At 58.4% G+C, this 27107-nt stretch overlaps 1 protein-coding gene across 13 annotated transcripts; it reads right to left on the bottom strand.

Moving 5' to 3' along the window:
* Positions 1 to 1111: 1111 nt before the first annotated feature.
* Spire2 (spire type actin nucleation factor 2) lies at positions 1112 to 27107 on the bottom strand. Of its 13 annotated transcripts, none has more exons than XM_078032866.1 (17): positions 26790 to 27100; positions 21997 to 22074; positions 19651 to 19812; positions 18073 to 18116; positions 12851 to 13210; positions 10600 to 10680; positions 10360 to 10524; positions 9515 to 9601; positions 9051 to 9174; positions 8351 to 8520; positions 7613 to 7802; positions 6592 to 6707; positions 3083 to 3217; positions 2894 to 2961; positions 2516 to 2543; positions 1842 to 1957; positions 1112 to 1481 (listed from the first exon to the last, which is right to left on the bottom strand). In XM_078032866.1, exons 1-17 carry the CDS (start codon positions 27049 to 27051, stop codon positions 1259 to 1261), a joined length of 2409 nt encoding a protein of 802 aa, XP_077888992.1. In that variant the 5' UTR covers positions 27052 to 27100; the 3' UTR covers positions 1112 to 1258. The 13 variants fall into 13 exon arrangements, 12 of the variants coding, with proteins under 12 accessions (XP_077888992.1, XP_077888993.1, XP_077888999.1 ...); XM_078032867.1 differs by having other exon boundaries at positions 1857 to 1957; XM_078032868.1 differs by having other exon boundaries at positions 1258 to 1481; positions 1741 to 1957; positions 26790 to 27102.

The raw sequence follows: 27107 nt of genomic DNA, 5'->3' as shown, positions 1-27107 counted from the left end.
ACACGCCCCAGGTGCCAGACGTGGAGCTACAGGACTCAGTGTTTGCCTGGCTGGGTTTTGGTCTTTCTTTGGTCTGATCCTTCTGTGGCTTTCTCCTACTCCTCCTCTTCAGAATGGAATGTCCACCCTGTACCTGGTATACTGGACATATGTAACCAGGTCTGTGGTTTTCTGAAATAGGGGCTCACAGTAAAGGTTGGCCCAAGTCTCAGAAGAATTTTGGATGTGTACCTGTGTGCTAGGATTGAACCCATGGGATCCTAAGCACTAGGCAAGTGTTCTGTCACTACGCTATTTTATTTTGAGACGTGGCCCCGCTTAGTTGCCTAGGTTGGCCTTGAACTTGCCATCGTCCAGTCTTAGCCTCCCAAATAGCAGGGATCACAGGCATGTGTGCCATACCCGCAGCATCTTGGACTTGTGAGGAATGCGCAGACTGTCCAGACCAGGGGATTCTTGGAGACCAACTGAAGGCACCTGCCTCTGGAGACCTGGGGTGGAGGTGGGTGGGGAGTCTGGATCTCAGGCACCCCCCAGAGGCACGGTGTGGAAGCTTTGGTTCCAGGCGGATGAGGCTATTAATAGACGGTAGGGACTTCAGGAAGTGGGGCTTCACTGGGGGACCTCTCACTCTGCTCCCTGGCCACCACGAGGTAAGCAGCTCTGCTCGGCCACATGCTGCTGCTTCACCACAGGCCCAGAGTGATGGGGCCAAGCCACCAGTGACTGAAACCAGGACCCAGAATAAATTGTTCCTGCTTTTCAGTTGTTTGTCTCAGATATTTGTCACAGTTGTGGAAAGCTGGCTCACACAGCCTGGGGAGAGCAGAGAGGCGGGGAGCTCTGCTCCACCTGGGAACCCAGGTGCCGTGTCCCGGCCTGGACGTCTTCCCGGGAGGGAAAACTGCCAGTTCTCACTCTTGAGGTGGAGACAAGAAGTGGAACAGAGGCCTGGAGCTCTACCCTCTAGAGCCTTCTGCTCTCCCTTCTCAGTGAGAGAATCTATCCCTTCCCCTCCCTGCTCCTCCAAGGAGTCCTGAAAGGAAACAGCCGGCCAGGGTCTTGGAGGGAGCCTGGCCCCAAGTGAAGGACGGGGCCAGGAAACCCTGTGTATAAATATATAGGCTGTGTTTATTATACAAAGGCATCTGGTACGTCTATGTCCATGCACAGCTCAGGAGCACGGCGGGCAGCAGAGCCTCAGCCTGGAGCAGGCTGGAGCCAGGTCCCTTCCCGGAGGCCTGGCCACCTTGGGCCGTCACTGGAAGTCGAGAGTCCTGTTGCTGGGGACGTAGAGGGACTGAGTCTGGCGGCTGCGGCGCGGCGTGGCGTTGAGAACATCCACACTTTTGCGGCTGGAGCGCACGACGTGAGCCACGAAGCTGGTGCAGTCGCTGCAGACGTCCTTCAGGGTGCAGCCGTGGGCGTAGATGTGGGGGAACTCCTCCTCCACACTTCGCCACTGAGGCCCCTGCAGGGATCTGGGGCAGGTGGGGACCCAGAGGGGACTGTCAGGCTGCGGAGCCAGCAGGGCTCACACTTCCTGGGGGCCCTGCAGTCCCCTAGGCTCTCCTGCTGCCTGCCCCTCCCTCCACCACCACAAACCCACAGAGACCTGGGGAAGCAGCCTGCCTGGCAAAAGCATCCCAGAAGGGCTCTGGACAGGAACTGGACCACCCCAGCTCAGTTTCCATCTCGCCACTCTGCCTCCCCACCCCTCCAGAGCCATCGGAACTGCACCTCCAGGGGGCGTCCTCACACAGGTGAGGCCAACCCCTGCTCCTGCTCCCAAGTCCCTGCAGAAGCCTGACCAGACACCAGCACCCAGGCCGGGAACACACTGGAAGACGTCTCGCCTTGGCGCTGTTGCGGTTTTGGCAGCGGGTGCCCTCTGAGGATTCTCAAAACCCAGTGTGTAGACAGGGATGTGTGCACACTTCTTAGAAGGCATCTTCATCTGCAAGAGAGGGAGGCGTGGCAGGCCCCACATACCCAACAGGACCTTCTTCCTGTCACTCCCCAACAGTGTCTTCTGCTCAGTGAGAGAGGACTTCTTAGGAGTGGGAGCTGTGCCCCTTTACACCAGGAAGGGTGCACTGTGAGTCCTGGACACAAGCGGTGTTCGACACCGGGGAGGAGGAAGTTGGCACTGCCGAGGGTGGATCACGAGGAGGGTGTGAAAACAGTGGGCAGAGGCCCTCCTCAGCGGGCTGGTTTCCAGGCTGAGGCCAACGGACAGGATTCTGAGCGACACTGTCTGTTCACCTGGGTGCATGCTGCATGTCACCGGGCCAAAGTGCAACCACAGATCTGGGGGAAGGCACTCCCAGGAAGGAGGCTTCAAGAGGGCGACCTCCTCACATGGAAGGCTCACTGCTTCCTAAAAGCCTAGCAGGCCTGGAAAGTGTAGGGCAGGTCTGCCTGGAGGAAGTGATGGCAAGGCGCCTGGGGCCTGGAGCGCTGTCCATGCCCGTCCCAGCTGGGAGAGACCCTGCAGATCCCAGGAGATGCTCACCTTCATGCTACAGGAAGTGCAGACGGCTCTGGAAGAGAACACAAGAGGCAGTGAAGAGGGCCCCTGTGTGTCTGGCTAAGAGCCCAGGCAGCCCACAGCACCTGAAGGAAATCGATGCCCAAGAGACAGGTCCCTGTTTCCCCTGAAGCCCGCTCTGCCCAGGAAGCCCACTGTGGGAACCCAGGGGGGAGGCTGGGTCCCACAAATCCACCCCTCACAGATGCAAAGGGAAAATACCTCCTCAGGGGCACTGACCAATCCCAAGGACTCAACAGCCACGGCAGGTGACAGAACACCCCACCGTCACGTGGGTTGCCCACCGCAGGCCCACTCCTCTTCCTCCTTGTTTATTGGTAGCCAGGTGCACTGAAGGCTCACCTCTTGCAGAAGAGACAGGTGGGCGGCCAGGAGAAGAGTGGGAACTTGGCTCGGCAGCAGCAGCAGATCTGTGAGGGAAGGCACGCTGGGGCTCCGCTGTGTTCACGGCCCACCAAGGTCCTGCCCACACTGGCCTGCCCCTGACCTCCCATCAGGAGAGATCGGCCTTCAGCTGTCCCCAGGCCCTACCTTCCCCCTCTTCAGGCTGCTGAAGAGCTCCTGGTCCTGGGCGAACTTCTCCATCTCGGCCTTCACCAGCACGCGACGCACACCCACCACCTCCTCCACAGTCAGGGCCAGGCTCTCCACGGGGTGGTGGAACTCCTGCACAGAGGGTCCTGCTCACGCAGCCCAAGAGCAGGGCCCCACCAGCTGCATCCCTTCCCTGGGGCCAAGCGCTCTGTGGCTTTCTGAAGTCAGACAGCTCCCGCCTTCTCTGAGGAGGCTTTGCTGCAGCAAGACTCTCCTGCTGGCTCTCCAGCTCCCGGTCCCCACCCTTGGCTGCCCGTGCTCCCCAGCTCCCCAGCTGCCTGAAAACACACACCCTGGGCTGATCCAGACCACCAGAGGACAGGCTGTGGTGCACGCCTATCACCCCAGAGACTTGGGAGGCTGAGGCAGGAGGATTGAAGTTCAAAGCCAGCCTCAGGCAGAGAGAGGCACTAAGCAACTCAGCCCTATCTCTAAATAAAATACAAAATAGGGCTGAGGATGTGACTCAGTGGTCCAGTGCCCCTGAATTCAACCCCAGGTACCCCCTCCCCCCAAAAGACTGCCAGAGAGTCCATTTCAAATCTTCCTCCCCTTGGAAGTCTCCAAACTGAGCTCTCTTTCCTCTCCACTGACCACGCAGTAGGTGCCCTGTCCATGCAGCATGGCACGGAGTCAGCCTGGTGCTACCTCCCAGTGCTCAGCACGGAACTCGTTGTGGACCTCACTGAGCTTCACTCCTCTGTCCATGGGGTGGATTTCAGCCCCTTTGAGGTAACATATATAAAGCCCATAGCCCAGTGCTGGGCACACAGAGCTCAAAGGGCCAGCTGCGTTCCCAGGGCCCAGCCTGTGAGTGCCAGAGACGGAGCTGGGAGGGCGTCCTCTCTGGGGCTGCGTGGCAGGGGAGGGGACCTGGATCCTGCTTTCCTCTCCACTTGGCCTAGAGCCTCTGGCCTTGGGTCCAGGCTCTGTGCCCATTGCCATGGCCAGGAGTTCTGCTGTCAGGTCAACCGTGGCCTGCAGGCAGGGGGGCACGGGTGTGGCAGAGCAAGCCTGGCAGCCACCAGCTCTGACTTTGGTAGTCAAACTTTTCAGAAGCACTTCCAGAATGTCAAAGCTGAATCTTAAAACATGTCTCTGATTCCTGGACCCAGAAGTGGTTCTCAGTTCTTCTCCCCTTGGGAACAGGCTGAATTTGGTGACTCACGTGCAAGGAATAGTGGAAGCATGTCTGAGACCTGATTGTCAAATACGCTGCAGCTTTCACCTGGCCCTCTCCTGGTCCACTTGCCTGGGGGACGCAGCCACCATGGTGAGGATGCTCAGTGGCCCCCAAGGCTCTGAGTGGCATACCCCTAGCGTGAGAGAAGCTGTCTGGGCAGCAGCTCCTGCAGCCCCCAGACAGCCTTCAAATGACACTGCAGCCCCTGCTGATAACCCAACTGCAAGCTTGGAAGACACAGCCAGGGCCCTGCTGGGCTGCTTCAGGATCTGACATTCAGAAGCTTTAAGGAATAACAAATATTGATTTTTTTCTTTTTTTTCCTTTTTGGAGGCGGGGGGCATACTAGGGATTGAACCCAGGAATGCTCTACCACTGAACTACATCCTAGGCCTTTTTTTAATTTTTATTTTTACTTTTGGTGGGGATACCAGGGATTGAATTCAGGGGCACTGGACCACTGAGCCACATCCCCAGCCCTATTTTGTATTTTATTTAGAGACAGGGTCTCACTGAGTTGCTTAGTGCGTCACCATGGCTGAGGATGGCTTTGAGCTCACAATCCTCCTGTCTCAGCCTCCCTAGTTGCTGGGATTACAGGTATGCACTACTGTGCCTTTTTTTATTTAAAAAAAAATATATATTTTGTATTATATATGTATATGGCATTGAAACCAGATATGCTTAGCCACTGAGTCACATCCCCAGCTCTTTTTATGGTTTACTTTGAGACAAGGTCTTGCTAAGATGCTTATGGCCTCACTAAATTGCTGAGGCTGGCCTTGAATTTGTGACCCTCTTGTCTCAGCCTTCTGAGTTGCTGGGATCACAGGTATGTGCACTTCCTCTAGGCTGGCCTTGAACTGTGGCCCTCCTGCCTCACCTGGGATTACAGGTGTAGCCCTCACACTTGACAATAAATGTTAATTTTTTATATCTTTATTTTGTTTATTTGTTTTTATGTGGTGCTGAGGATTGAACCCAGGGCCTCACATGTGCTAGACAAGCTCTCTACCGCTGAGCCACAACCCAGCCCATAATTTATTTTTATTTTTATTTATTATTTTTTTTTAATTAATGGATTTTTTTTTTTTAGAGAGAGAATTTTTAATATTTATTATTTAGTTTTCGGCAGACACAACATCTTTGTTTGTGGTGCTGAGGATCGAACCCGGGCTGCACGCATGACAGGCGAGTGCGCTACCGCTTGAGCAACATCCCCAGCCCCATAATTTTTTTTTAAATATTCATTTTTTAGTTGTAGGTAGACAAACGATCTTTATTTCATTTTTCTGTGGTACTGAGGATCAAACCCAGTGCCTTATGTGTGCTAGACAAGTACTCTACCACTGAGCCACAACCCCAGCCCCTAAATGTTAATTTTTAAAAAGCCAAATGGGGATAACTGTTTGGGAAGCAGGGTGCTAGAGATCGAACCCAGGGCCTGGCACATGCTAAGTCACGCCGACCCGTTTATTGATTTATTTGTTTGTATATTTTAAAAATTTTGGTACCAGGAATTGAACCCCACACTCTTAGCCTCCCTAGTTGAGGGAATCCCATCCCCAGCCCTTTTTACTTTTTACTTTGAGACAGGGTCTCACTAAGTTGCTACGACTGGCTCTGACTTGCGATCCTCCTGCCTCAGCCTCCCAAGGCTGGGGTTACGGGCCTGTGCAGCCTGAGAAGGAATGTTAGTGCAGGAACAGTAACTAACCCCGAAGGGGCAAGGGTCGCTGTCCAGGGAAAATCAACGGCACTGCCTTCCTTCCACACAGAACACTCTTCAAAGCACTTCCACACCCATTCTCAGAGGGTGTCCTGCCCCCCTCCACCTGCCTGCGTGCCTCTGTCACAGGGTGACAGCTCTGGGGCGGGGCCTCAGGACAGGGGTAGGCAGAATCTCTGCACCACCCTGCATCAGACCTGGTCTCTGCTGATAGACGGAGAACCGGGGAGATCTGGGCCAGGCCAGGTCTCCTCTCTCAGCAGGTAGGTTACGTGAAGGCCCAGGATGCAGCCTTCAGGGCTCACAGCTGCCTCAACTCACACACTCCACCCTTGGGGTCGCAGTGCCAATGTGCCCCAGCAGGGGGCAGCAACGAGCCATGTCCCAGACAGCTCCAGCTGCACAACCCGAGGCTTCGGGGACAAGGCCAGACCCAGCCAGACCCCAGGAATGGAGCCTGGGTCTCCCCAGCACCAGCTGGAGTTCAGACATCATAAAGATTCACTCCAGAGTCCCCACAGGAGCATCACTCACCAACCACAGGTGCCTGGCGTCTGGTGCAGAAGCCTCAGGTCTGTCTGCTGAGCTCAGGCTGCTGAGCTGCGGGGAGCTGGGATCCGGCTGGGACTGGACACTCACAGGACAGGAACCTGAAAGAACACAGGCCTGTGAGGGTCACCTGGCGGAGTGCTGGAGGGAGGGCGAAGGGGGTGGTGTGTGCCTCTGTGGGCTAGGACCATCAAGTTGAGTCAAGTAGAAAGCATGTCCCCAGGTGGGGACCTGTACCAGGTCCATGCTCTTCAGAGGCCACACGGGACCCTGAAGGGTCCTTCTATGAGCCCCATGACAAGCCAGCATTGAGCACCCGCGGAGCGGCAGACTGAGCACTGGCAGGCACACACGAGGAGGTCCCCTGCCCACAGGTACGCTGGAGGCTCCAGGGCAGGGGAAAAGGGACAGCTGGCCGAGGGAGAGACCTGGGCAGCACACAGTGTAGAAAGGCCTGGCCCAGCCTCCGACCCGGAAAGGGAATCATCAGGACCGATGGGTTGTCCTGAGAGTGGCCAGAAGGCTGCAGGGCTGCTCAGGGGACCATGCAGGCCACCAAGAGGCCGGCCATCCCTGGGGGCTGACAACCCGCTACCTGACAGCTCTCAGAAGAGCTAACCCTGCCTGGCCCGCAAGCACCAGCCGATGCTCTGTGTACTCCAGCGGGAAAGGAACCTGTGGAGCGACCCACATGCCTATGAGGGAATCCTGCTTCTGTCCACAGAGAGGACTGTGAGCTGGCTAGTGTCTGGCCAGGCAGCTTCCCTGCTGTGTGTCAGCCGCCGTGAGATACAGTGAGGCTGGAGAATCGAGTTCTTGAGGAAATGTTTTATAGTAAATGAAAATGTCCTCAAGGGAGAAAGGGGGTGTCAGTGGGAGACTGAAGGTCTTACTGCAAGAGCAGCTCCTGTACCCTGGGGAGCTGCCTGCTCAGGACGGCCAGGGCCCCGGCTGCCCTGGGTAGATCTGAGGGGAAGGTCAGGCAGGAGGTGGGACCAGCACTTGCCCTGGTCTCGGGTGCTGGGTTTCCAGGTGTGCACGCTGCCTGCTCGGGGCCGGGGTGGCTCCGTCCCTCCTGGGGGCTGTGTGGCTGGCTGCAGGCCAGAGGCCATTTCACTCCGGAGCTGGGCCAGGTCATGCTCCGAAAAAGAGCGGTCCCGTTTCAGCGCCACCTCCCCACAGGGCGACTCTTCCTCCTGCAGACACGTCAGATAGAGCCCTGCCCTGGCCACGGTGCCCCAGTGCCCTGCCCCTCCCTGACCGAGGCACCGGACCCAGGCTAGGCTGCCCTCTGCCCACTGCTGGGCTTCCCATCTACTGGGAAGTTCATAGCAAGTGCCTTAAAAACCCCACCCTCCCCTGAGGTCTTTGGAAAGTCCCGGAGAGATGTCCAGGAGAAAGCTGAGCCCACCAGGAGGACCACCACAGGAGTCATCTCCTGTCCCCTTGGGAAGGGGGGGCTGTGGTCAGAGGGCAGCCAGGGTGACAGCTTTTCTTATCAACCAGGGACTGATTAGCCTGCTGGCCCCAGATGATGGGTCCCATCTATTCTCAGCTCTTTTTGCTGTGGGAAGAAGTGGTCCCAGGCCACTGTCCCAGCATCCCAAAGCTACTTCTGAGCTGCCAAGATGGGTTGAGGGCCCTAAGCCCCCTGCCACCACTGGCCAGTAGCCCTGGCAGTGGATGCCCCCCCAGCTGAGCACTGTGGCCCCCTCTGGTCCTCAGGAGTCTCTGTGGCTCTGACCTCAGATGTGGTCATCTCCTCCATCTCAGCCAAGGTGGGTGCCTTGAGCAGGACTCGGGGTCGCGGGCGCTGCACACTGCTCCCAGCATCGGGGACGGACAGGTTGATGCAGGAAGTGGACTTGACATCGCCAGAACAGGCACTGAGGATACAGGGCAGAGAGCCGAACCCTGGGAGGCAGGAGGCCAGGCAGGGGGGACGTGAGTGGGGAGGAGGTGCACAGGACCCGTGCGGCCAGCCTGGTGGACAGGGCTTGGCTTAGTTCCCTACTTTACAGAACGGGAGCCTGAGGGCTGGTCAGTCACTAACAAATTGGACACCCGACCCGAGGGGCAGTGCAGGCTAGCCTCTCAGAGACAGAGTACCAGGACTGCAGATGGGCTCCACTCTGACCGGGAAGATCAGGTCTCAGACAGCTGAATAAATGCCTGATTTTCCCAGACCCCAAAACTTCGGTTTTATTTTGTTTTCCGCCTAATTGTTGAAATTTATCATAGCCAAAAGTCAAAGTCAGGTCAAAACCCAGAGTAAAGTCAGGGCACCTGACCTTCACAAGGCCAGACTACAAACTGGGATGTCCCCTGCCCAGGAGCTCGCGGAGCCGACACCGACTCCTGATTGGTGGCGCCACCAGGGGAAGTGGGGACTTCACCCAGGGCCGCCTGGGGTCTCTTCTCCCATCACCCCTCCTCTTGCTCACCTCGGGTGCCCAAGCGCTGGTCCCCCACGGGGCGCAGCCTCCGCTCCTGCTTGATCTCTTCCAGGATCTTCTCGTGCAGCGTCCTCTGCTTCTGTGGCAAGGGGCGCAGCCTTCTCTCGGAGACCTGCAGAGAGGACGAAGCCCGAGGTAGGAGGGACTTAGACAGTGACAGGGGACGCTCAGGAGCGGGGAGATACTCAAGGTTCACAGGACACAGGGCGCTAACTCTTCTCTCCAGGAAGGAGTGCTACCCAAAAGAGCTCTGCCGGCCACAGGCATGGGGGAGGCGACCAGCACCGTCCTCCTAGAAGGACAGAGGCCCGGGCCATGCCCAGCCTTCCAGCCAGGAGACAGGGAGCAGAGCCACCCCGTGGTTCGGCAGAGGTATGCTCAGGCCCCCTTGCAGGCGAGACACAGGACAGCAGCAGGGCTGGAGCACCCTGCAGGAGGCACAGCCTGGGCACCTGCTTCAGCGGAGGCCGGGAGCGGATGAAGTCCAGGATGAGCTCGTGTGCATCCTTCTTCACTCGTGGGGGGATGTCCCCATCGACCTGCCACAAAGAAGCCCCAGCTCAGACCGGGGCTGACTCGAGTTCGTCGGCGTTGTCACTCAGCCCCTGACCCAGCCTGGCCTTCACTTCTGACCTGCCTCTGACGGCATTGGCTCCCTGGGACCAAGCTGTCTCTACGACAGGTGCACGGCAGGTGGTCAGCTACCACCCCCAGTACTCACACCTCTAAGCCCAGCCTTTTGACCTCTCTCTACCTGGGATTCCTCTAGAAAGGAGCTTGCTAGTACCCACCTCAAAGGGTTGTCACGGGAATGAATGAACCTGTTCGTTTAAAATTCTAAGAGTAGCTGGGTGCTATGGTACACGCCTGTAATTCCAGCAGCTAGGGAGGCTGAAGCAGGAGGATCACAAGTTCAAAGCCAGCCCTGCAACTTAGTGAGACCCTAAGCAACTTAGCGGGACTCTCAAAAGAAATAAATGAATGAATGAATGAATAAATAAATGGTGCTGGGAATGTGGCTCAGCAGTAAAATTAATGATAATCATAAAATTCCAAGAGTGGCAACAGCCCACGCCAGGGCTGCTGGGTGCTCCTTAGGTGGAACAGCCCTGCAGCCTCAGTTCCAGGCCTCCCGGGCCATCTCCGTATTCCCCATCTTCTTTGTCAAACTGTGTCCCCAACACAACATTGAGCTGTGGGGCCCGAGGGCCACACCTGCCTTATTCATGATCTGTGTGCAGTAAGGGGCTCAGTGTTCAGCCTAAGGAGCCAGGGCCTCCAGCAGAGGCGGGCTCACCATGACCTTGCGCAGCTGGTAGTTCCTGGCGCGGATGTCCTGCATCAGCATCTCGAAGGGGGTGAGCTGGAACTCGGTGGGCAGGGGGTTGAACTCTTGCTCCTGCACCTTCTTGAGCTTCACCCCATGGCGCAGCTCCCGCATGAGCTGGACCCACAGCCGGGCCTGCCCCAGAGACAGACAGGGCCCTCAGCCTGTGCAGCCTCCCGGCACGGCCCTGGGGCGACTCTCCTGTCTTACCCAGTCTGTGTGTCCCAGGTTGTCCAGGTCCGCCAGCGGCTTCTCCACCTGAGGCTCATCCTCCCCCAGCTTCTGCAGCATCTGAGACCACACATCTGGTTAGTCCAGAGAAGGTGGGAGGTGGCAGACATGGGACAGGGGCTTCCTCACCACACGGCTATTGCTAACCAGCTGAAAGGGGATCTGTGGAGTCCTGACCCAGGTGTGGGGCTCGGGAAGATGACTGGGAGAACCACGCTCTCCACCTCGGAACCAGACAGGTACCTGTCCGTCAGCTCTAGGTGGCTGGGGAGAATCTAGTACCCGTGTGGCACCTCCTCCCGTCTCATCCACAGACCCCAGGGAGGTGTGGCAGGGGTGGGAGCCGGATCTCAGTGCACACAACACCCCCTCAGGGCACCTGGGCCAGCGATGGCCCACGCATTCTCCTGAGACATTCACAGCTGCTCCTCCACCACGATCCCCACGGGAGGCCACGTGGAACCCAGCACCTCAGAACCTGCAGCTGGACCTGCCGCAACATGGCACAGGCTAGGTCCTCAAACTGTTGGAGCAGATGGTGGTGGGTGCAGGCCAGTGTGGTTGCCAGCAGGTACGGGGGGGGATCATTCCCAAACCAGGAAAAATGCCAACATCATGGTGAGGGCCAGGAAACATCCTGGCATTAGGGACTGTCAGGTGACTGTTCTGGGCTGAGAATTTGGGGGGCTGCTGGACTAGCTGCCTCGGTTGCCCTGCATCTCAGTGGCAGCCGGCTGCTCTGACCCCCCTGTCCTGGAGAAGCATCTGCCCTTCAGCCCACAGCCACTCTTGACCAAGACAGAACCGGTTACCCTGGCTGCACCCCAAACTACTTGCCAAATGGCTCTGAGACACTCCAGGAAGTACTGCCAGCTCAGAGAAGCACAAGGCATGCCATGCTAATAGCAGTCCCCAGGTGGGACCTGGCCAGCCCAGTGGCACAGGGCAGGAGGGTGGCTCTCCCATCCTGAGCAGGCGGCTTCTCTCCCGCCTAGAGGAGCACAGCTGCACCCCACCGAGGGACCTGTCTCTGTGCCCGCTACCACCAGTTCCCTGAACTTCAGGCCAATGGCTCGACGTCCAGAGCTGTGTGCTCCTGCTGAAACAGGAGCCTTGCTGTCTGGGTGAGAAACTGAGCAGCAAGACACAGGCTGAGTTCAAGGAAGGAGGACAGCACCAGGACCACCAACTGTCTGTGGAGTCACGGGAGAACACCCCTGGGATGTCAAGGAAGAGCTGGAGAGAAGGTGGGATGACCACAGGAACTGGGCACGGGCTGGTAACCTCCCCATCTCGGCATGCGAGAGCTGCAGGGGAGGCTGGCAGCTCCAGCCTTTTCTTAGGACCCAAGGGTCAGTGAAGCTGCCCAGAACCCCTCTGTATTAGAAGGAAAGAGCACCCAGAAAGGTGAGGGTGGAGTCAGGGACCATACCAGGTAACTCCCAAAACACCTTCCAACACCCAAGCAAAGGGGTGCAGCCAATCTCTCTGACCTCCCCAGGTACCCCTCTCTCCTCTGTGGAAAGCTGATGGGCCCAGGGTCCCTGCATAGGACACTGCCAAACAAACCCATCAGCTCCCTTTGAACAGCACCAACTCCTCCAGGAGGGGCTGGGAGCTGGGAGAGCAGACTGCACACCATCCCTGAGGTCCAGGGGGATCAGGACAGCCCCAGAGGACTGTGGCTTGGGAGCCCAGGGAGACCAGCCCTGCCCTATACTGGCTCTCAGCCCCCGGCAAGGGTCCAGCCTCCCAGAGCCTACATCTGCCCACCTGCAAAATGGGCCCAACCTTAGAGGGGTACCTGGAGAGCAAGGCCAGGCACAGCACATACCCACAGGTACCCCCACGGAACTGCCCACCCACCCCACTTGAAGGATCTGTGTGGTTCTGAGTGGTGGGAAGGGGCTGCCATGGGCTTGTCTTCAGGAGAAACTGGGACCTGGGGAGCAGGTGGGGGCAGCAAGCAGGACTCCCTCACAGAATCATGGCAGCTGGCTTAAGGCAGCAGGAACGAGGCTCGGGCAGAGGCTAGGAGCCAGTTGCTGCCTCCCTAGGCCTTGGTTCCCTTCTCCAAAAACCTGGCCAAAAGGTGTGAGGCTTCAGCACACAGCCCAGAGCAGCTGGGGCACTCCACCCGAGGGGCAAGTACCCACTAGTCACCCCCCAGATCCCCTTCGGGTGTGGCCACCCGCGGGCCCCACCTTCAGCACTGTGTTCCCACGCTCACCTCCTTGGCCTCCCGCACCCTGGCTAGGAAGGCCTGGAGCTCCAGCGTCTCCACAAAGAGTGCGCGGCACACAGCCTGGTAGTGGGCCTGCGCGCCCCGGGGGTCGGTCAGCCGCGCCGCGCACAGCCGCATGGCCTGGGAGAAGGTGCGCAGGGCCCGGGGGCCACCGTCTGCCACCTCCTCCTCCTCCTCTGGACCCCCGTAGCCCTCGTCCGCTGCCCCACAGCCGCTGTCCTCGCAGTCGCTGTTGGCCATGAGGTCGATGAGCCGCTCCAGCTGTGGGCTGAGCTCGCGCTCCTCGCTCTCGTCCAGGCCCCAGTCCAGTGCGCGGTAGATGGCAAAGCCCAGCGACTGCACCATCTGCAGGACAAAGAGGGGTTGGCGCAGGCGGCAGGGAACAGTGCAGGGCGCCCCAGAGCTGGGCAGGCTGCCAGCCCCTTCACAGGCGGGGAGTGGCCAGGAGGGAGGAGCCAACGGCCCACTGAGGGGATACACCAGGTACTACACGGTGAGGTGCGCACTGAAGGGACTGCCCGCGGCACACCGCTTTGCAGAAGAGCTTGGCCCCTCGCAATCCGACAGACGTGACCAGTGCCTCAGCAGCTCTCTCCAGGTGCTGAACTGACCGTCCCGAGCGCGGCCACCGGAACGTTCTCCAGCTGAGAGTGAGACCGCACTCGGGACACTCACAGGGAATGCTACCACACAGCAAAGAGGAACCAACACACAGTCCCGCGTGCTGATCCAAGGGACAGGATCGCAGAGAGCCTCAGGACACACCGTCCCCTCACAGGAGCCTCGGGACCTGAGCCTGATCAGATGCAGAGGGTCAGGGGCTCCCCAGAGGCGTCCTCCCTGGGTGCCACTGAGAGGGGTGGACCTTCCAGAGGTTCCACTGCAAGGTCTTCTGCTGGAGTGTGCCCCGAGGGAGAGTGCAGCCCAGCCCTTGCCTCCTCTGCCCTGTGCCCCACCATGGAGTCCTGAGCCACACCGGCCCAGAGCCGCAGGGCCAACTGCCACGGACAGAAACTCGGACACTGAGCCAAGATGGACCTCTCCAGGTACTTGAGCCTCAGAGGCGGAAAGCTGGCTGACCCCAAGCCAGACATGGTGAAGTCTGACCTAAAAAGTGATCACACTGGAGTGGGTGGTGGGTGAGACGAGGGGATCACCAGGCAGGGTGGGTGGGGTGGGTGGGACCCCGTGCCGTGGCGCCCAGCGAACCAGGCACCCCGGGCTGCTCTGCCTGCTTTGGATCAGCTCAGGGCTCTCCGAGTTCTTCACCCGTGGGTTCGTTTGGTCTGTGGCACTGGGTCTGAACCCAGGCCTCCAGCATGCTGGGCCAGCACTCCACCTCGGCTACACCCCTGCCCACAGGAAGTGTTTGTCGTTTGTTTGTTTGTTTTTTAAGCTCATTTTTAAAATCCGAGAGGTCTCTTGGTGGAGGCCTCTGGGCTCAGCGCCTCTCGGCTGGCGTGGCAGGGAGCCCCGTTTCCACAGACTGCCTTTAGGGGCCTGGGGACCAGAGGTCTGTGGAGGGGGAGCGGGTCCTGACACCATTTTAAGAGAAAAGTTTTGCTTTCCTGCCCCAGGACCTTCCTGAGAAAGGCTCACCACTCCTCCCACCAACCCTCATCAGGCCCACCCGGCTCTGGCTCCCCAGCCTTCCCCCTGAAGTCCCAGGACCCCACCCCGTTTGCCGCCCCCCACAGAGATGGCCGTTATCTGTCAGCTCTGACGAGTGGACTCTGTCTCCCGGCCTGGCTCACCCTCTCTCCTGCCCTCGCCCTGGCCCACGGGCTCCCCTGGAGGGCTGGGTGTGCTCCCTGCACGGTGACAGGCCACAGCTCTGCCGAATGCCGTGGACAGCAGGGCCACCCCAGCCTCAGCCTCAAGGTGGCCCACCTTCTCCCCAGACGCGTCACTTCCCAGGGAGCCCCTGTCTGTGCCTGTGTCTGACTCCTGCTGAAACTCGCTTCCATCAGGTGAGTGAAGAAACCCATGGTCCCAAGTCTAGCTCCCCCTTCCCCCTGGCGACTCCTCAGACCTTGCTCCAAAGACCATCTCCTCTGTGACATCTCCTGGTGACCTGCACGGGTCTTCAGAGGTGCTGACTTGGCAGATATCTGGGTGGGTGGGGAGGACTGGCAAATCATCCCAGTTCCATGTTCAGAAGATGGCAAGAGTCCCATAATTGAGGCCAGCATCTGCCTCCTCCCCGACTAGGCATGGCCATCACCCCTTGCCAGCCTGAAGCAGCCACAGAAGACGGATGTGTAGCCAGGCTCGGTGCACATGCTTGAATCCCAGCAGCTAGGAGGCTGAGGCAGGAGGATCACAAGTTCAAGGCCAGCCTCAGCCACGTAGTGAGACCCTGTCTCAAAATGAAAAGACCAAAATGGGCTGGGGGTGTGGCCAGTGGTGAAGTGCCCTTAGGTCAGATCTCCAGTGCCAACGGAGAGGAAGAAAGATCATCACCTCTCACAGCCCTGAAGACTAAGGGTGCAAAGTTTCTGGGGGAATAAGATAAAAATTTAGGATAAAAAAAGATATCTACTAAGTCTCAAAGGAGAAGCAGGGACCAGAGCGGTTAAGTCTTGAGCCACAGGCCCTCGGAGCATGCCCTGGGGCAGGAGGAAGCTCAGAGCTCCACCCTGGGCACCTGCAGTCCAGCCCCAGCTACAGCCCTCTACAGCACTGCCCCGGCCCAAGGCGGGACTTCTCATCTAGAGAGCCCACATTCTCCCCTGAATGGGTATCTACTTCCTGAATCAACCTCTGTTTATTTAGAAAATCATGCAAAAAATACAAATAAATAATGACACTCCTGCCAGGTGTGGTGGCCACACTGATAATCCCAAACAGGAGGCTGAGGCAGGAGGCTCACAAGTTCAAGGCCAGTCTGGGCAACTGTTAGACCCCGTCTCACAACGAAACGGAAAGGGCGGGGTGCAGCTCGGTGGCTCGCACTCCCTGGCCTGTGCAGGTCATCCCCAGCACAGGACCTCCCTGTGATCTGCTGGGCATGGCTCTTAGTGCTCACAGACTCTCATGCTTTTCTTTTATGACTTGGATCAAAAGGATGATTTTACACAAAGACACGCTCCTAGTCGGAGCCTGGGCTGAGCCTGGTGTCACTCTTCTGCTTGGCTGTGGACAACCCACCGACACCATCTCTCATCTTGCGGTTTGGGGAGAGAGGCACAGAGAGGTCAGGTGGCCTGGGCACAGCTTGCAAAGAGCTGGGCCTTTGCTTGGCCAGGCCTGGGTCTGCTGTGTAGAGTCCTCATCCTTGTCCCTCACAAGGAGCCACTGCCCTCTCCGGGAACCTTCTGGGTCACCTGCTTCAGGGCCTCTAGCTTCCTGTGTGCCCACCTCTGGGGGCCTGGAGCGCCAGGGCCTGCGCCATGCCAAGCAAGAACAGGTGGCCAACCCAGTGCCAGGCGGAGGGCCAGCAGGAGGGCAGGGCCGCAGTGGGGTGGCCCCCTGGAGGCCACCTCAGCATGTCTGTGCCTTCTGCAGATGAGCATCGGGGACACAGCTCCAAGCCACACCCGAGACTCTAGAGCCACAGCCACAAAACTCCAGCAGAGGGTCACACCTGACAGGGGCCAGCCTGAACCCGGCCCAGGCAGGCAAAGCCCGGGGTCAGGGGGGCTCCAGCAGGGCCTCAGAGCCCCTCCTGGGTGCCACGGTGACGGGGCAGGCAGGAGTTACAGTCCCCTCGAATTCCCGGTGATCCTCTTGGCCTCTGGGTAGGGGCCAAGAATGAGCGAGGAGGTGGGAAGGGCATCTCACGCCTACTCCGTCTGCCTCGAGCCCCAGGCTGGCTCTGACGGTCTTTCTCATGCAGACCGCCCACTCCATGGACAGGAGGACAGGAGCCCCTCTTCCTCCTGGCCTGAGCAAGTGCCACACTGGGGAAAGTGCCAACTGCCGTCCCGTGTGATCTGACAGCTGCGTCAGCGAAAGGTCTTCTGTGCCTCCAGTCATCGGAACTCTCCGGAAGTCAAGAATGCTCGTTCCCCATAAGGGAAAGTCTAGGCAGTTGGCCAGGCTCAGAACCTCTAGCCCTGCGGCATTCCAGCACTGGACAGGCTCAGCAGCCTGGGGGTGGTCAGAAGCTGCAGGGTCGCGACGAGGTGCAGGCAGCTCCCCTGCTGAGGCTACTCGCTCTCAAGTGCACCTGGGGCCTCTGAGAAGGACAGTCCTGATGGACTATTCCCATACACCGTTGTTGTGGATATTTATACATTTTTAGTTGTAGATGGACCCAATACAATTTTAATGTGGTGCTGAGGATCAAAACCAGTGCCTCACACATGCTAGGCAAGCGCTCCACCACTGAGCTATGGCCCTAGGTCCTCTTTATAGATCTTTTTAAATCTTTGGAAAGTTTTCAAGTAATAGACTACTTGGGGACTCTGCACAGCAGGGGCCAGCTGCCACCCAGGAGCACTGCACTTGGGAAAAAGAAACTATCCAAAATATTATGCAGCCATGAAAAGGGATGACTAACCACCACAGGGCAACGCAGAGGAGTCTTGGAAACACACAACTGTTTGAGGAATCTCTATGTAGGACAAGAACAGAGCTGGTAAATAAACTCGGCGATGTGCTACTTGAATGGCAGTATTCCAAGGTGAGGGACTATGGGAGGTGAGACACACTGCTAGTTTCTGGGTTCTCAACAACAGATAGTATATCCTCTTCTGGTCTGTGCCCACCTCCCCCTGAGTGTGCCACTGTGTTTACTGTAAAACAGGTGTCATTTTAGAGCAGTGGTCTAAAGACACAGAGAAGAACCAAATCCAGGACGTGATCTGGGGCAGGTGGGTGGAGGAGGAAGGGGTTGGAGATGTGGGCTGGGTGGGAGTTCCTTGGCTTGTGTCCTTGGCTGGTTTTCCTGTTTGCTCCTGAAACTCACACCCAGCCCCCAGCATTGTGCCTGTGAGGCCAACCAGGCAGAGGTCATCACCCACTTCCCTCTGGGTCAGTAGCCACTCCTCCCTTGCTCCTGCCCCAGAGCCCTTGACACCCTGCTGGGCCCTGGCTGCCTGTCCTCTGTGCACAGCTTCCTCCCAGGCCCCGCGAGGCCCTCTGGGTGCTGCGCTGTCCTGCCTCGGCGAACAGCTACAGGACTTAATCGGGTCAGAGGGTCCATCACGCAACGCAGGTTCACCCTCACAGGAGCAAGTCGTCTTTGAGACTGTTTTCAGTACCTGAGCTTCTGAGCTGGCCGGGGACACCATCGTGGTCGCGGGCTCTGCAAGAAAAGACAGCGAGTCAGGCTCCCCCCGCCACCCCAGGACCCAAGGACAGGCTGCTGCCCCTGCCTCAGCTCACCAGGACCCCAGGAGCCCCCAGACAGGCGGCCCCCAGCACCCCTGCAGCTGCGATGGCCACCCTGAGCCCACGGGAAGGTGGGACGCCCCGCCCCCGGCCCATTTCCCTGTAGGAAAATGCAGTAATCCCCCCACTCTCCCGAGGAACCCAGAAAGTTCATTGCTGAGCCACCAGGTCACTTGCAAAGCCCTTCAGGAGCCAGCTCTGGGCAGGACACCTGGGTGCCAAGAGTGACTGTCCCTTTCTGCACTAGAGAAGGCAGACCCCAGTGCTCCCCAGTGCCAGCTCAGAAGAGTGGTCAGCAGTGCTGGAGAGTGGGTCCAGGGGCCGGGGTCCAGGCTGCTTGGAGACAGAGGGAAAGGAGGAGCAGCTCAGGTATGTGGTGGCTGCAGGCACGAAGCCGTGGTCTGAGGTGAGAAGCTGGGAACTGAGGTGGCCTGCCTCCGAGTTACGCTGTCGGAATGGACTTGGGCTCAGAGGAGCCGACAGGCTTTGCCTAGCTGGGAATGTCCACCTCGGACTGCGACTCCCGGATCTGAGGCCCACGTACAAGCTCGATGTGAGGCTGAGTGGCGGCAGGTAGTGAGTGGCATTTTGCAGGTGCTCATCCATGTATGCCGAACCCAACCCAGGAAGTGGGCAGCTCAGGCACCCATTCACAGATGAAGAGACAGAGGCTCAGAGATGACCTCCTGTGCTCCAAGGTATCACAGCTAGTGGCGAGGGGGATAGTGCCAGAGCAAGGCAGGGGTACCCCAGAATCTGGACCACCAGTTGCTGCCCAAGCCCCCCGCCCCCCAGGTTCCAAGGATGCCACGGAATGAGGTGCAGAAACCCACCCACACATACGACGTGCAGGGGCACCCGAGTGGGCATGGGAGCTTCACTGCCTTCACTCCTACTAGAAAGAGGCGAGACGTGGGAGGCAGACCTCGGGACGGTCTCCGCACGAACCTGCTGAGGCCACACACACTTTCAAAATGCCACCGAGAACCAGGAGGATGGCCCAAGATAAAGGAGACTGCCACCCACTGCAGTAACGGGAACAGTCCAGGCCAGCATCGGTGAGGTCAGGAGAGGCCAGCAGTGTGCAGCAGCCCACAGGCTCCTGTCCTGGGCCAGCGTCCTGCCTGCTGGGCAGTCAGGGAAGCTGGCAGCCACAGCTGGCTCCCAGTAGTGGGGATGTAGAAGCATCAGACCCAGGACCAAGGTGCTTCCTGGAGGCCAGTGCCTGGGTCATGCTGCTGGTCAGGAAGGGCAGGAGGGGCTGACCGGGAAGGTGGCCAGCCCTTCCCAGCTCTCCGCCCACTGATGGCACACGCAGTCTAGCTCTGCAGCCAGCTCTCTGTGGAAATGCTTTCAATGCTTGTGTTGCTGGCTCAAATAGTTCATATATTAGCAAAAACGACAACAACAAAAATCATGCCAAAATTAAAGTGTCTGCGAATCTTAACTGTTTTCAGTTGCAAGGACTTGGGAACTCTCCAGGGTTTGATGAGCAGGCTCGGCCTGCTGAGATGGGGGTGGAGGAGATCTCTCGGGGAGGCGGTCACAAAACTCCAGCAAGTTCCAGCCTCCGTCAGCCACTTGGTGGGGGTGGTGCCAGGAATCCCCCTCTGTGGTGAGGAAACCGGGGCTCAGGCAGACTCAGAGATCTGCCAGAGTCCACCCAGCTAACACACGGCAGAGCTGGGTCCCCGCCAAGCCCAAGCACACTCCTGACCCACCTACCCAACAGTCCAGGTTCGACTGCCCGGAGCTGCCCTCACTGGAGTAGACAGCAGCAGACGGAGGCAGCGGGACCCAGGAGACCACTGTCTATGGTGAGACCTCCTGAGGGGAGGCGGAGCCAGACCCAGGCTCCCCCACCACTCCCCAGTCCTCCTGCGGGAAGGACACCCTGGCCAGGGAAAAGGAAACCCACTCCAGATTCTCTTGCGTGGAATGGCAAGTGAGGAGAACCGAAGCGCTCGGCACTCCTCTGAACACTGTTCCGGTGGTGGAAGGACAGACTGCACCTGGAGGAGAGGTGCCCAGAGGACCTTCGCAGCTGCCCCCCCGCAGCCTCCAGAGCAAGCGCACAGCCCTGCGTGGTGGGTGACAGGAGGTGCCTGCCCAGGAGGACTGGAGAGGTCAGATCCCGGCCAATCTGTGGACCTCAGGCTCTGGGTGTCCTCCCTCTGACCTCACTTTCTCACCTGCAGGACAAAGGTGACACCTACGTCTAACAGTGTCACCTCAGAGAGGTGCAGCAACAGAGGCAGAGAAGCTTCCCGAGGCGGAAGGGTACGCAGAGCACCTACTGCGCCGTGGCAGGGCCTGGAGTCAGGACAGCCTGCCCAGAGCGTCGTGTGGCCACAGCAGGCTGCAGAAACACAGCGCACGTGAGCCTGGTAGACAGGAGAACTGGCGCAACCCAGGAAGGCCACCACCAAGTCTCTCAAACCCACGGCCTGGCCTTCCAATGCAGCAGGTCTGCTTCCTGAAGCCTTGCCACCCGGCATGACGCCACCTGCCCCTCACTGTAGCACCTTCTCACCACAAGACACTGGAAACACACACACACACACAGGAACGGGGCATCCTGGAGGGGAGCGGGAGGGCAGAGGGCAGCTCTAGGTTTCAGAGCAGAACCCGTGTGCTGGTGAGCGTGAAACTTTACACTGCGGCTAAGAGGCCAGTAGGTGGGGACCATAACACAGGGCTCTGGGACGCTACTCTCTCTGCAGGTTCTGAATTCGGGTCTTGTGGACCCACTACAGAGTCAAGAAATCAATTCGTGCCAAAGAGTGCCACTCCACGGGTAGCGCTGCCCTGTCTCAGAGGTGGGGTGCAGCCCAGAGCGGCAGACTTTGGACCCAAACTCCCTGTGTGCTCCCAGCAGCCCAGGGTCTCCACCACCCCATGGTCACTCTCAGGGTGAGTGAAACACACCCAGTGTCGGTGATCTCAGAGCTCTCCACTAAAGCCCGTTCCACAGTCAAGACTCTAACTGCAAGACCCAGTCGGGCCCTGGGTGGAGCGTCAGCCTTCAGGAGCTGGAGTATGCCCATGGGCAGGTTCAGAAGTCGCAAGCTGTTTGTTCAGCAAACAGAGCTCTTTGGGTCAAAGGGATACAGGTGTGTCCCTCCTCCTGCGTCACTTCTGCCAATCCTTGGGCTGAGATCGGCACGATTCTCCACACGCTCCCCAGGGGCTCCCCTCAGTCCACTGGGCAAGGATCTGAGAGGAGACCCAAGTCAGGGGATTCGAGAACCTGGGGTGGAATGTGGATTCTAGAACCACTTGGAACATTCCTGGGCCCTGCAAAGATCTACTGAAGTGGAGTCCAGGGGAGGGACCAGCACAGGGTGGTTCTGACCACTGGGTGGTTCTGACTGTTCAACAGGCGTAGTGGGGCCCTGACAGCAGAGGGTGGGGTGCAGAGACCTATCCAGAAAGGTGTGCCAGGGTTCATGTTCCATCATATGTAAATTTCACATCAAAAGAAAGAATGACAAACAAACGCTAAGCTCTGGTAACAGCACACATGCTGAAGTATTTAGGGGAAGTAGATTGGTGTGTATGCAACAATTTCCTGGAAATGCATCAAGAATGAGCCAGGCGCCATAGCACACACCTGTAGTCCCAGCCACTCAGGAGGCTGAGGCAAGAAGATCACAAGTCCCAGGCACACCTGGGCCATTCAGCAATACCCTGTCCCAAAAAATAATTTTTAAAAATAGGGAAAAAATAGAAGAAGAAAAAATGGAGAGCGACATGACACCCAGATGTGAGGGTGGAATTGGGAGCATACACACCTGCAGGCCCCCTGACTTCTGCGTGGCATGGCCGGGGGACACAGGCGGCAGACGTCGGCAGGACGGCCAGCAGCTGACCTAAGGAAAAGGCTGTTCTGGATCTATACCCTCTTAAGACAGAAGAGCATGGGTTGGTGTCACCTGGAGCCGGAAGGTCGTGGAGATCTGTCCTGAAGCCACAGGTGCCCACACTCTCCTTTCTGCTCACCCCTCAGTCCCTGGAGAAGGACCAAGGCAGAGGCCCAGGGGGAAAGTGGGATTCCCTGGGAGTGGACAGAAGCCGAGACAGTGGCTGGGAGCTTCCTCCCGCTGCCCGGGCCCCCTGTGCTGGTCTGCCCGGCGAGCAGACACCACTTCCAGGCCCCTCTCCTCCCTCTTAACCGGGCCTCTGCATCGCTCTGAAGGGTCAGAGTCAAGCCCTGGCAGCCTGTCCACAGGTGTCCTCATGCCAGGGCCAGACCATCCAGTGCCCCACGATTCCTGGTGCTGCACTAGAGTCAGCTCTGTCCATGTGGGGCAGAGAAACCCCCGGGGATGCCAGGCAGGCAGCTGGTGAGCGTGTGGAGGGTGCGGCTGGAAGGCGACAGCAAACCTCACGCGGGACGTGGGGCCCCCAGGCTCCTGGACATGTGGAGCCCTTTCCAAAGTCACAGCACAGGTTGGGTGGTACCAGCTAGGACAGGCACCTGGGCTGCCCGTGTCCAGGATTTATAGGAGGGCCAGCCTGGCCTCAGAGAGGGCACACACACAGAAGGTGATCGTCCTGCAAGGTGAGGCTTGCTCAGAAGATAGATTCCAGAAATCTGTCTGCAAACACACCTTGCTCACCCCCCACACACCTCACCGTGACCGTCTGGCAGCCCTCTTCCAGAAAGCAGAGCTCAGGGACAGGCGCTGACCATCCAGAAATGTGCAGCGCAGCAGCACAGGCCTCCACTGGCACCCCCAAGGCTAAGACGGTCAGTCACACACCTCTAAGGCACAGGCCATCGTCACACCCACAAGTGTCAATTCAGGTGGCTGTCTTCCCTGTGACGTTGGGTTTCTCGGCTGTGGAAGAGGCTCTTAACGACATAGCTCTCCCAGGACGAGTGCCCCAACACCTCAGCACCTGTCCTACAAGCACCCCTCAAGGTTGGAAAGCTCCCACCCTCCTGGGTGGCCTCTGTCACCCTTCACCATGACTGGACCAAGTGGCCCTCAAGGGCAAAGAGCACAGCTCCAAGAGCGCCTGCAATCGCCAGGCAGGTGGCCTGGCTGTGACAGGCACCTCCAGCCATGGCCAGGACCGGCAAGGACCCCGCTATAAGAACCACAGGAATGTTCTGGCAGCCAGGAGACTTGGGAAGGGGAATTCTCTCTGGAAGCAGAATCTGACCTTTCTGACCAGCTCCAGGGCAAGACCACTCAAAGCTCCTCTGCACACATCTGGGCAGGGGATGGTGAGAAGAAGACGCGCTCAACAGACTCTTCTGGCCACTGGTGGAAGTCGGGACGCCCAGCAGCAGAGAGAGCCAGCTGTGTGCTTCCTGATCCCTAAGGTCCAACCACACTCCTCAACAGCAAAGGGTCCCATTCAGCCAGGAGACACACAGCGAAGGGTCTTTGGCTGGCACAGAGGCCAGCTCACACATGCAGCAGCAGCACCCCTGGCTGTGACTCGTGGGCCCAGGCGCAGCGGACCCCCTGAGGCCAGAGCCTGCTCTTGAGCACTGCTGGGGGCGAGAGTGAAAGACCAGTCAGCCCTGTGGACACTGTGGTCCAGTTCTGGGCAGGTGTCTTTTTATAAATTCATTTTTTATTTTGGGGGGTACTGGGAATTGAACTCAGGGACACTTGGCCACTGAGCCACATCTCAGCCCTATTTTGTATTTTATTAGAGACAGGGTCTCACTGAGTTGCTTAGCACCTCGTTTTTGCTGAGGATGGCTTTGAACCCATGATTCTCCTGCCTCAGCCTCCTGAGCCGCTGGCATTACAGGCATGGGCCACCGCACCTGGCCTAGACAAATGCCTTTTAATGGCCTTTGTGTTAGGAACTTGGGGCTACCACATAAAAAGGGAAAGCCTTGTGTCCACTCAAGAACGAGGAACTAGCAGTGGAGCCTGACACTGCTCCAGAGAACCCTGGGGACCGCCAGGCTCAGACCCACAGTCCACCCCACGTATAAAGAGTGGGGCCTGACTGAAAAGGTGGAGCACCAAAAGGCAAGAGCTGGGGATGGAGCTCCAGGGTGGAGTCTGGACTTACCATGCAAGAGACCCTGGGTTTGAACCCCATCACCAAAAAGAAAAGTGGGCCAATAAAAATGAATAAAAATACATCTGTGTAAGTGAGCGTGAGTGCAAGGCAGGAGGCAAAGGGAGAGGAGGCAGCCATGCTCCCCTCACCCCAGGGGCACCTGGCACCAGCCTCCACTCTCCCCTGGGCATCTTCCTGGAAGAAAGCTGGGCCCGAAGCTGGATGCTCAGGGGGCCAAGGCCCAAGTCCCACTTTGCAGAGCACATTCCCGTGGGGCAAGCCACCCTGGGACCGCAGGAGGTGGATCCGCTGAGAGCGCTGCGGCTCACCTGACCACTGGCTGTGCTGTGTACGGAACGGCTCCACAGAGCTTCACCTGATGGGTTTCCCGAGTCCATTTTAAAAAATGATCCTTTCCCGATCTTGAGGTTTTAATAATGGCCTCTTAAAAATAACTCCACAGGCTAATACAATTCCCATTCTTCCACTTAAAAAAAAGAGAGAGAGAGAGGCAGCCAGGTGCAGCGGCACACGCCTGTAATCCCAGTGGCTCAGGAGGCTGGGGCAGCAGAATTGCGAGTTCAAAGCCAGCTTCAGCAACTTAGCAAGGCCCTATACAACTCAGTGAGATTCTGCCTCAAAATAGAATACAAAAAAGGGCTGGGGATGTGGATCAGTGGCTAAGTGTCGGTGGATTCAATCCCCAGTACCAAAAATAAAATAAAGGCAGACAGAAGTCATAAGCCATCACCATTGTGAGGAATGTTTATGAAAGGAAACCAGACCAGAGACCCTGCTCTTCAATGCACAGGCCTGTACTGAGCTTTGACTCCCCAGCCAGGAAGTGCCACTAGATCTGTGAGGACTGCCACATGGGCAATGACTGGGAATAGGCAGCACATAGAATCCTGGGGGAGAGAGAGACAGATGACCCACACCCCAAGCATGGCCCTCTGACATTTGGGACAGAACCAATAGGAAGCCCAGCTTGGCTTGCCCACAGTTCAGGGAGACACCAGGAAACCCCAGGGACAGCTGCTATGGTGGTGGGCAACAACTCACCACTCCCACTCTGCTTGGGTTTTCCATCCTTAAAAATCAGAGGCCAGACTATACACTCCCTGCACTCCTGTCCTGCTCTGCAGAGCTGGGAGCCAGACCTAGGGTATCACTTATCTCCTGGGCTGGGGTAGGCCTGGGGAGCATCTTATCAGGAGGACAGAGCCTCAGGAGAAAAGCTCTGTGAGTATGCAGACTCCAGGGGAGAGCAGGTCACTGTGCACCTGCCCCTCTGCCCAGTCTTTGAAAGACATGGCAGCACAGTGGTTCAGAGCATGAGTGCAGAGTCCAAATTCTGCCACTTTCTGAGTGATTTTGGACTTTTTGAGGCCTGGGCCTCAGCTGACCTGAGAGTAAAGTGGGAATAATACCATGATGTCGGTGCTTACTATTTCCACCCATCAGATCAATGTATCGATGCTTTTTGTGCAAAATTCAACTTGCAAGTGTCACAGGCAGGGGTTGGAAGGAAGAGCAAGCTGAGGGAGAAAGCTGCAGGCTCCTGGGGGGACACAGCAGGCCCCTCCCCACTGTCTGTTGCCTCTGCTGGGTTTTGCCCTGCTCCTGCCCCATCTTCCACAGAAGCCTGCTCCAGAGCAAGTGCAAGGCCATAGCTGAGGACTGGAGGGAGGCCAGGCTTCAACCAGTGCACACAGCCTGCCTTTGTGCTCACAAAAGGGTTTCAGCTTTGGGGTAATATCATCCTATGCGCCATACACAAACCTTCCATTCTCCAGGGAGGAAAAACAACTTAAAGGGGAAAGTACATAACCAGGTAAACGCACCACTTTCAACAGACCTCAAACATATTTCAGGGGCTAAGTTGTTGGGTCTTTTGGATTAAAAAAAAAAAAAAAAAAAGCAGATTTTACACTCTCCTTGCTCCCTCTCAATTAAACCCAGGAAACTGGTGTGTATTCCGCACAGATTCCCAGGAGGCAAGCCCCTCCCCCACCCTCCATGAAAGAGCTAGCCTGGGGACATTCTGTGTCCTCTCCGTGTCACTAGAGAGCGGCAAGGACTCTTTGTACCCACAAAGCCCTGCATGAGCCATATACTGAGGGCTGCAGAACCCAAAGCCAGGAGGAGTGGCCCAGGGGAGAGCGGGGAACAAGAATGGCATAATGCCTGCTTCCCGACTTCACCCCAGGTACTAGCAATCTGGCCAAAGCCCCTTCTCAGCCGAGGACAGCGTGCCCCGCCGCAGAGCCGCTGGCCTTGATGCCAGGAGAGACGGGAGGACGAGAAGGGGACGATGAGGGGTCCCCAGGTTTGGAAAGGCCAGGAGGGCAGTGCCGGGCCCAGCGGAGGTTCCGGATCCAGAGGGCAGGGTGCCTCCAGGTCCAGCAGCCAGTCAGGAAGGAGGACTCGGGTCCAGCAGCAGGACGGCGCCATGGGCGCCCAGGAGGTCGCGGTCCCTTTCACCAGGGACCCACCCCGGGAGCCGCCGCCGGCAGCCGCGGGCCACACCCCCACCGCCCGCCGCGCTCACCGGGCTCCTGCCGCGCGCCGACCGAGCCGTCCCGGTGCAGCAGGATGTCCGCCGTGTCGCGGATGCGGCGCCGGCCGCCGGGCGCGCCCCGCAGCCCGCGGCAGGCCTGGAAGCACACGGCCCACGCCTGCTCCTCGTTGATGGGCTGCTCGTACACCTTCAGCACCTCCTCCAGGGACAGCTCCCAGGGCGCCCGCCGCGCCGCCGCCCCCGCGCGCTCCGGGGCCGCCGCGCCGCCGCCGCCGCCGCCAGCCCGGGCCATGGCCGCCCATCATCGCCGCCCGCGCGAGCGCCGGGCTTCCATCCCCGCCGCCGGGC

This window comes from Ictidomys tridecemlineatus, chromosome 15 (assembly GCF_052094955.1).
Source record: "Ictidomys tridecemlineatus isolate mIctTri1 chromosome 15, mIctTri1.hap1, whole genome shotgun sequence".
NCBI lineage: Eukaryota > Metazoa > Chordata > Mammalia > Rodentia > Sciuridae > Ictidomys > Ictidomys tridecemlineatus.
The sequence above is the reverse complement of the archived record's forward strand: the minus strand, read 5'-3'. Positions and strand labels throughout refer to the sequence as shown.

What these genes read in the sequence shown, in the direction of transcription:
- Spire2 (XM_078032863.1), bottom strand. Translation starts at nt 27,051, where the DNA reads ATGGCCCGGGCTGGCGGCGGCGGCGGCGGCGCGGCGGCCCCGGAGCGC. An exon ending in GGGTGCGGGAGGCCAAGGAG is followed by an intron (nt 10,681 to 12,850) that starts GTGAGCGTGGGA and finishes GTGTGGTCTCAG; the next exon opens with ATGCTGCAGAAGCTGGGGGA. An exon ending in GCAGCCTGAAGAGGGGGAAG is followed by an intron (nt 2,962 to 3,082) that starts GTAGGGCCTGGG and finishes CTTCCCTCACAG; the next exon opens with ATCTGCTGCTGCTGCCGAGC.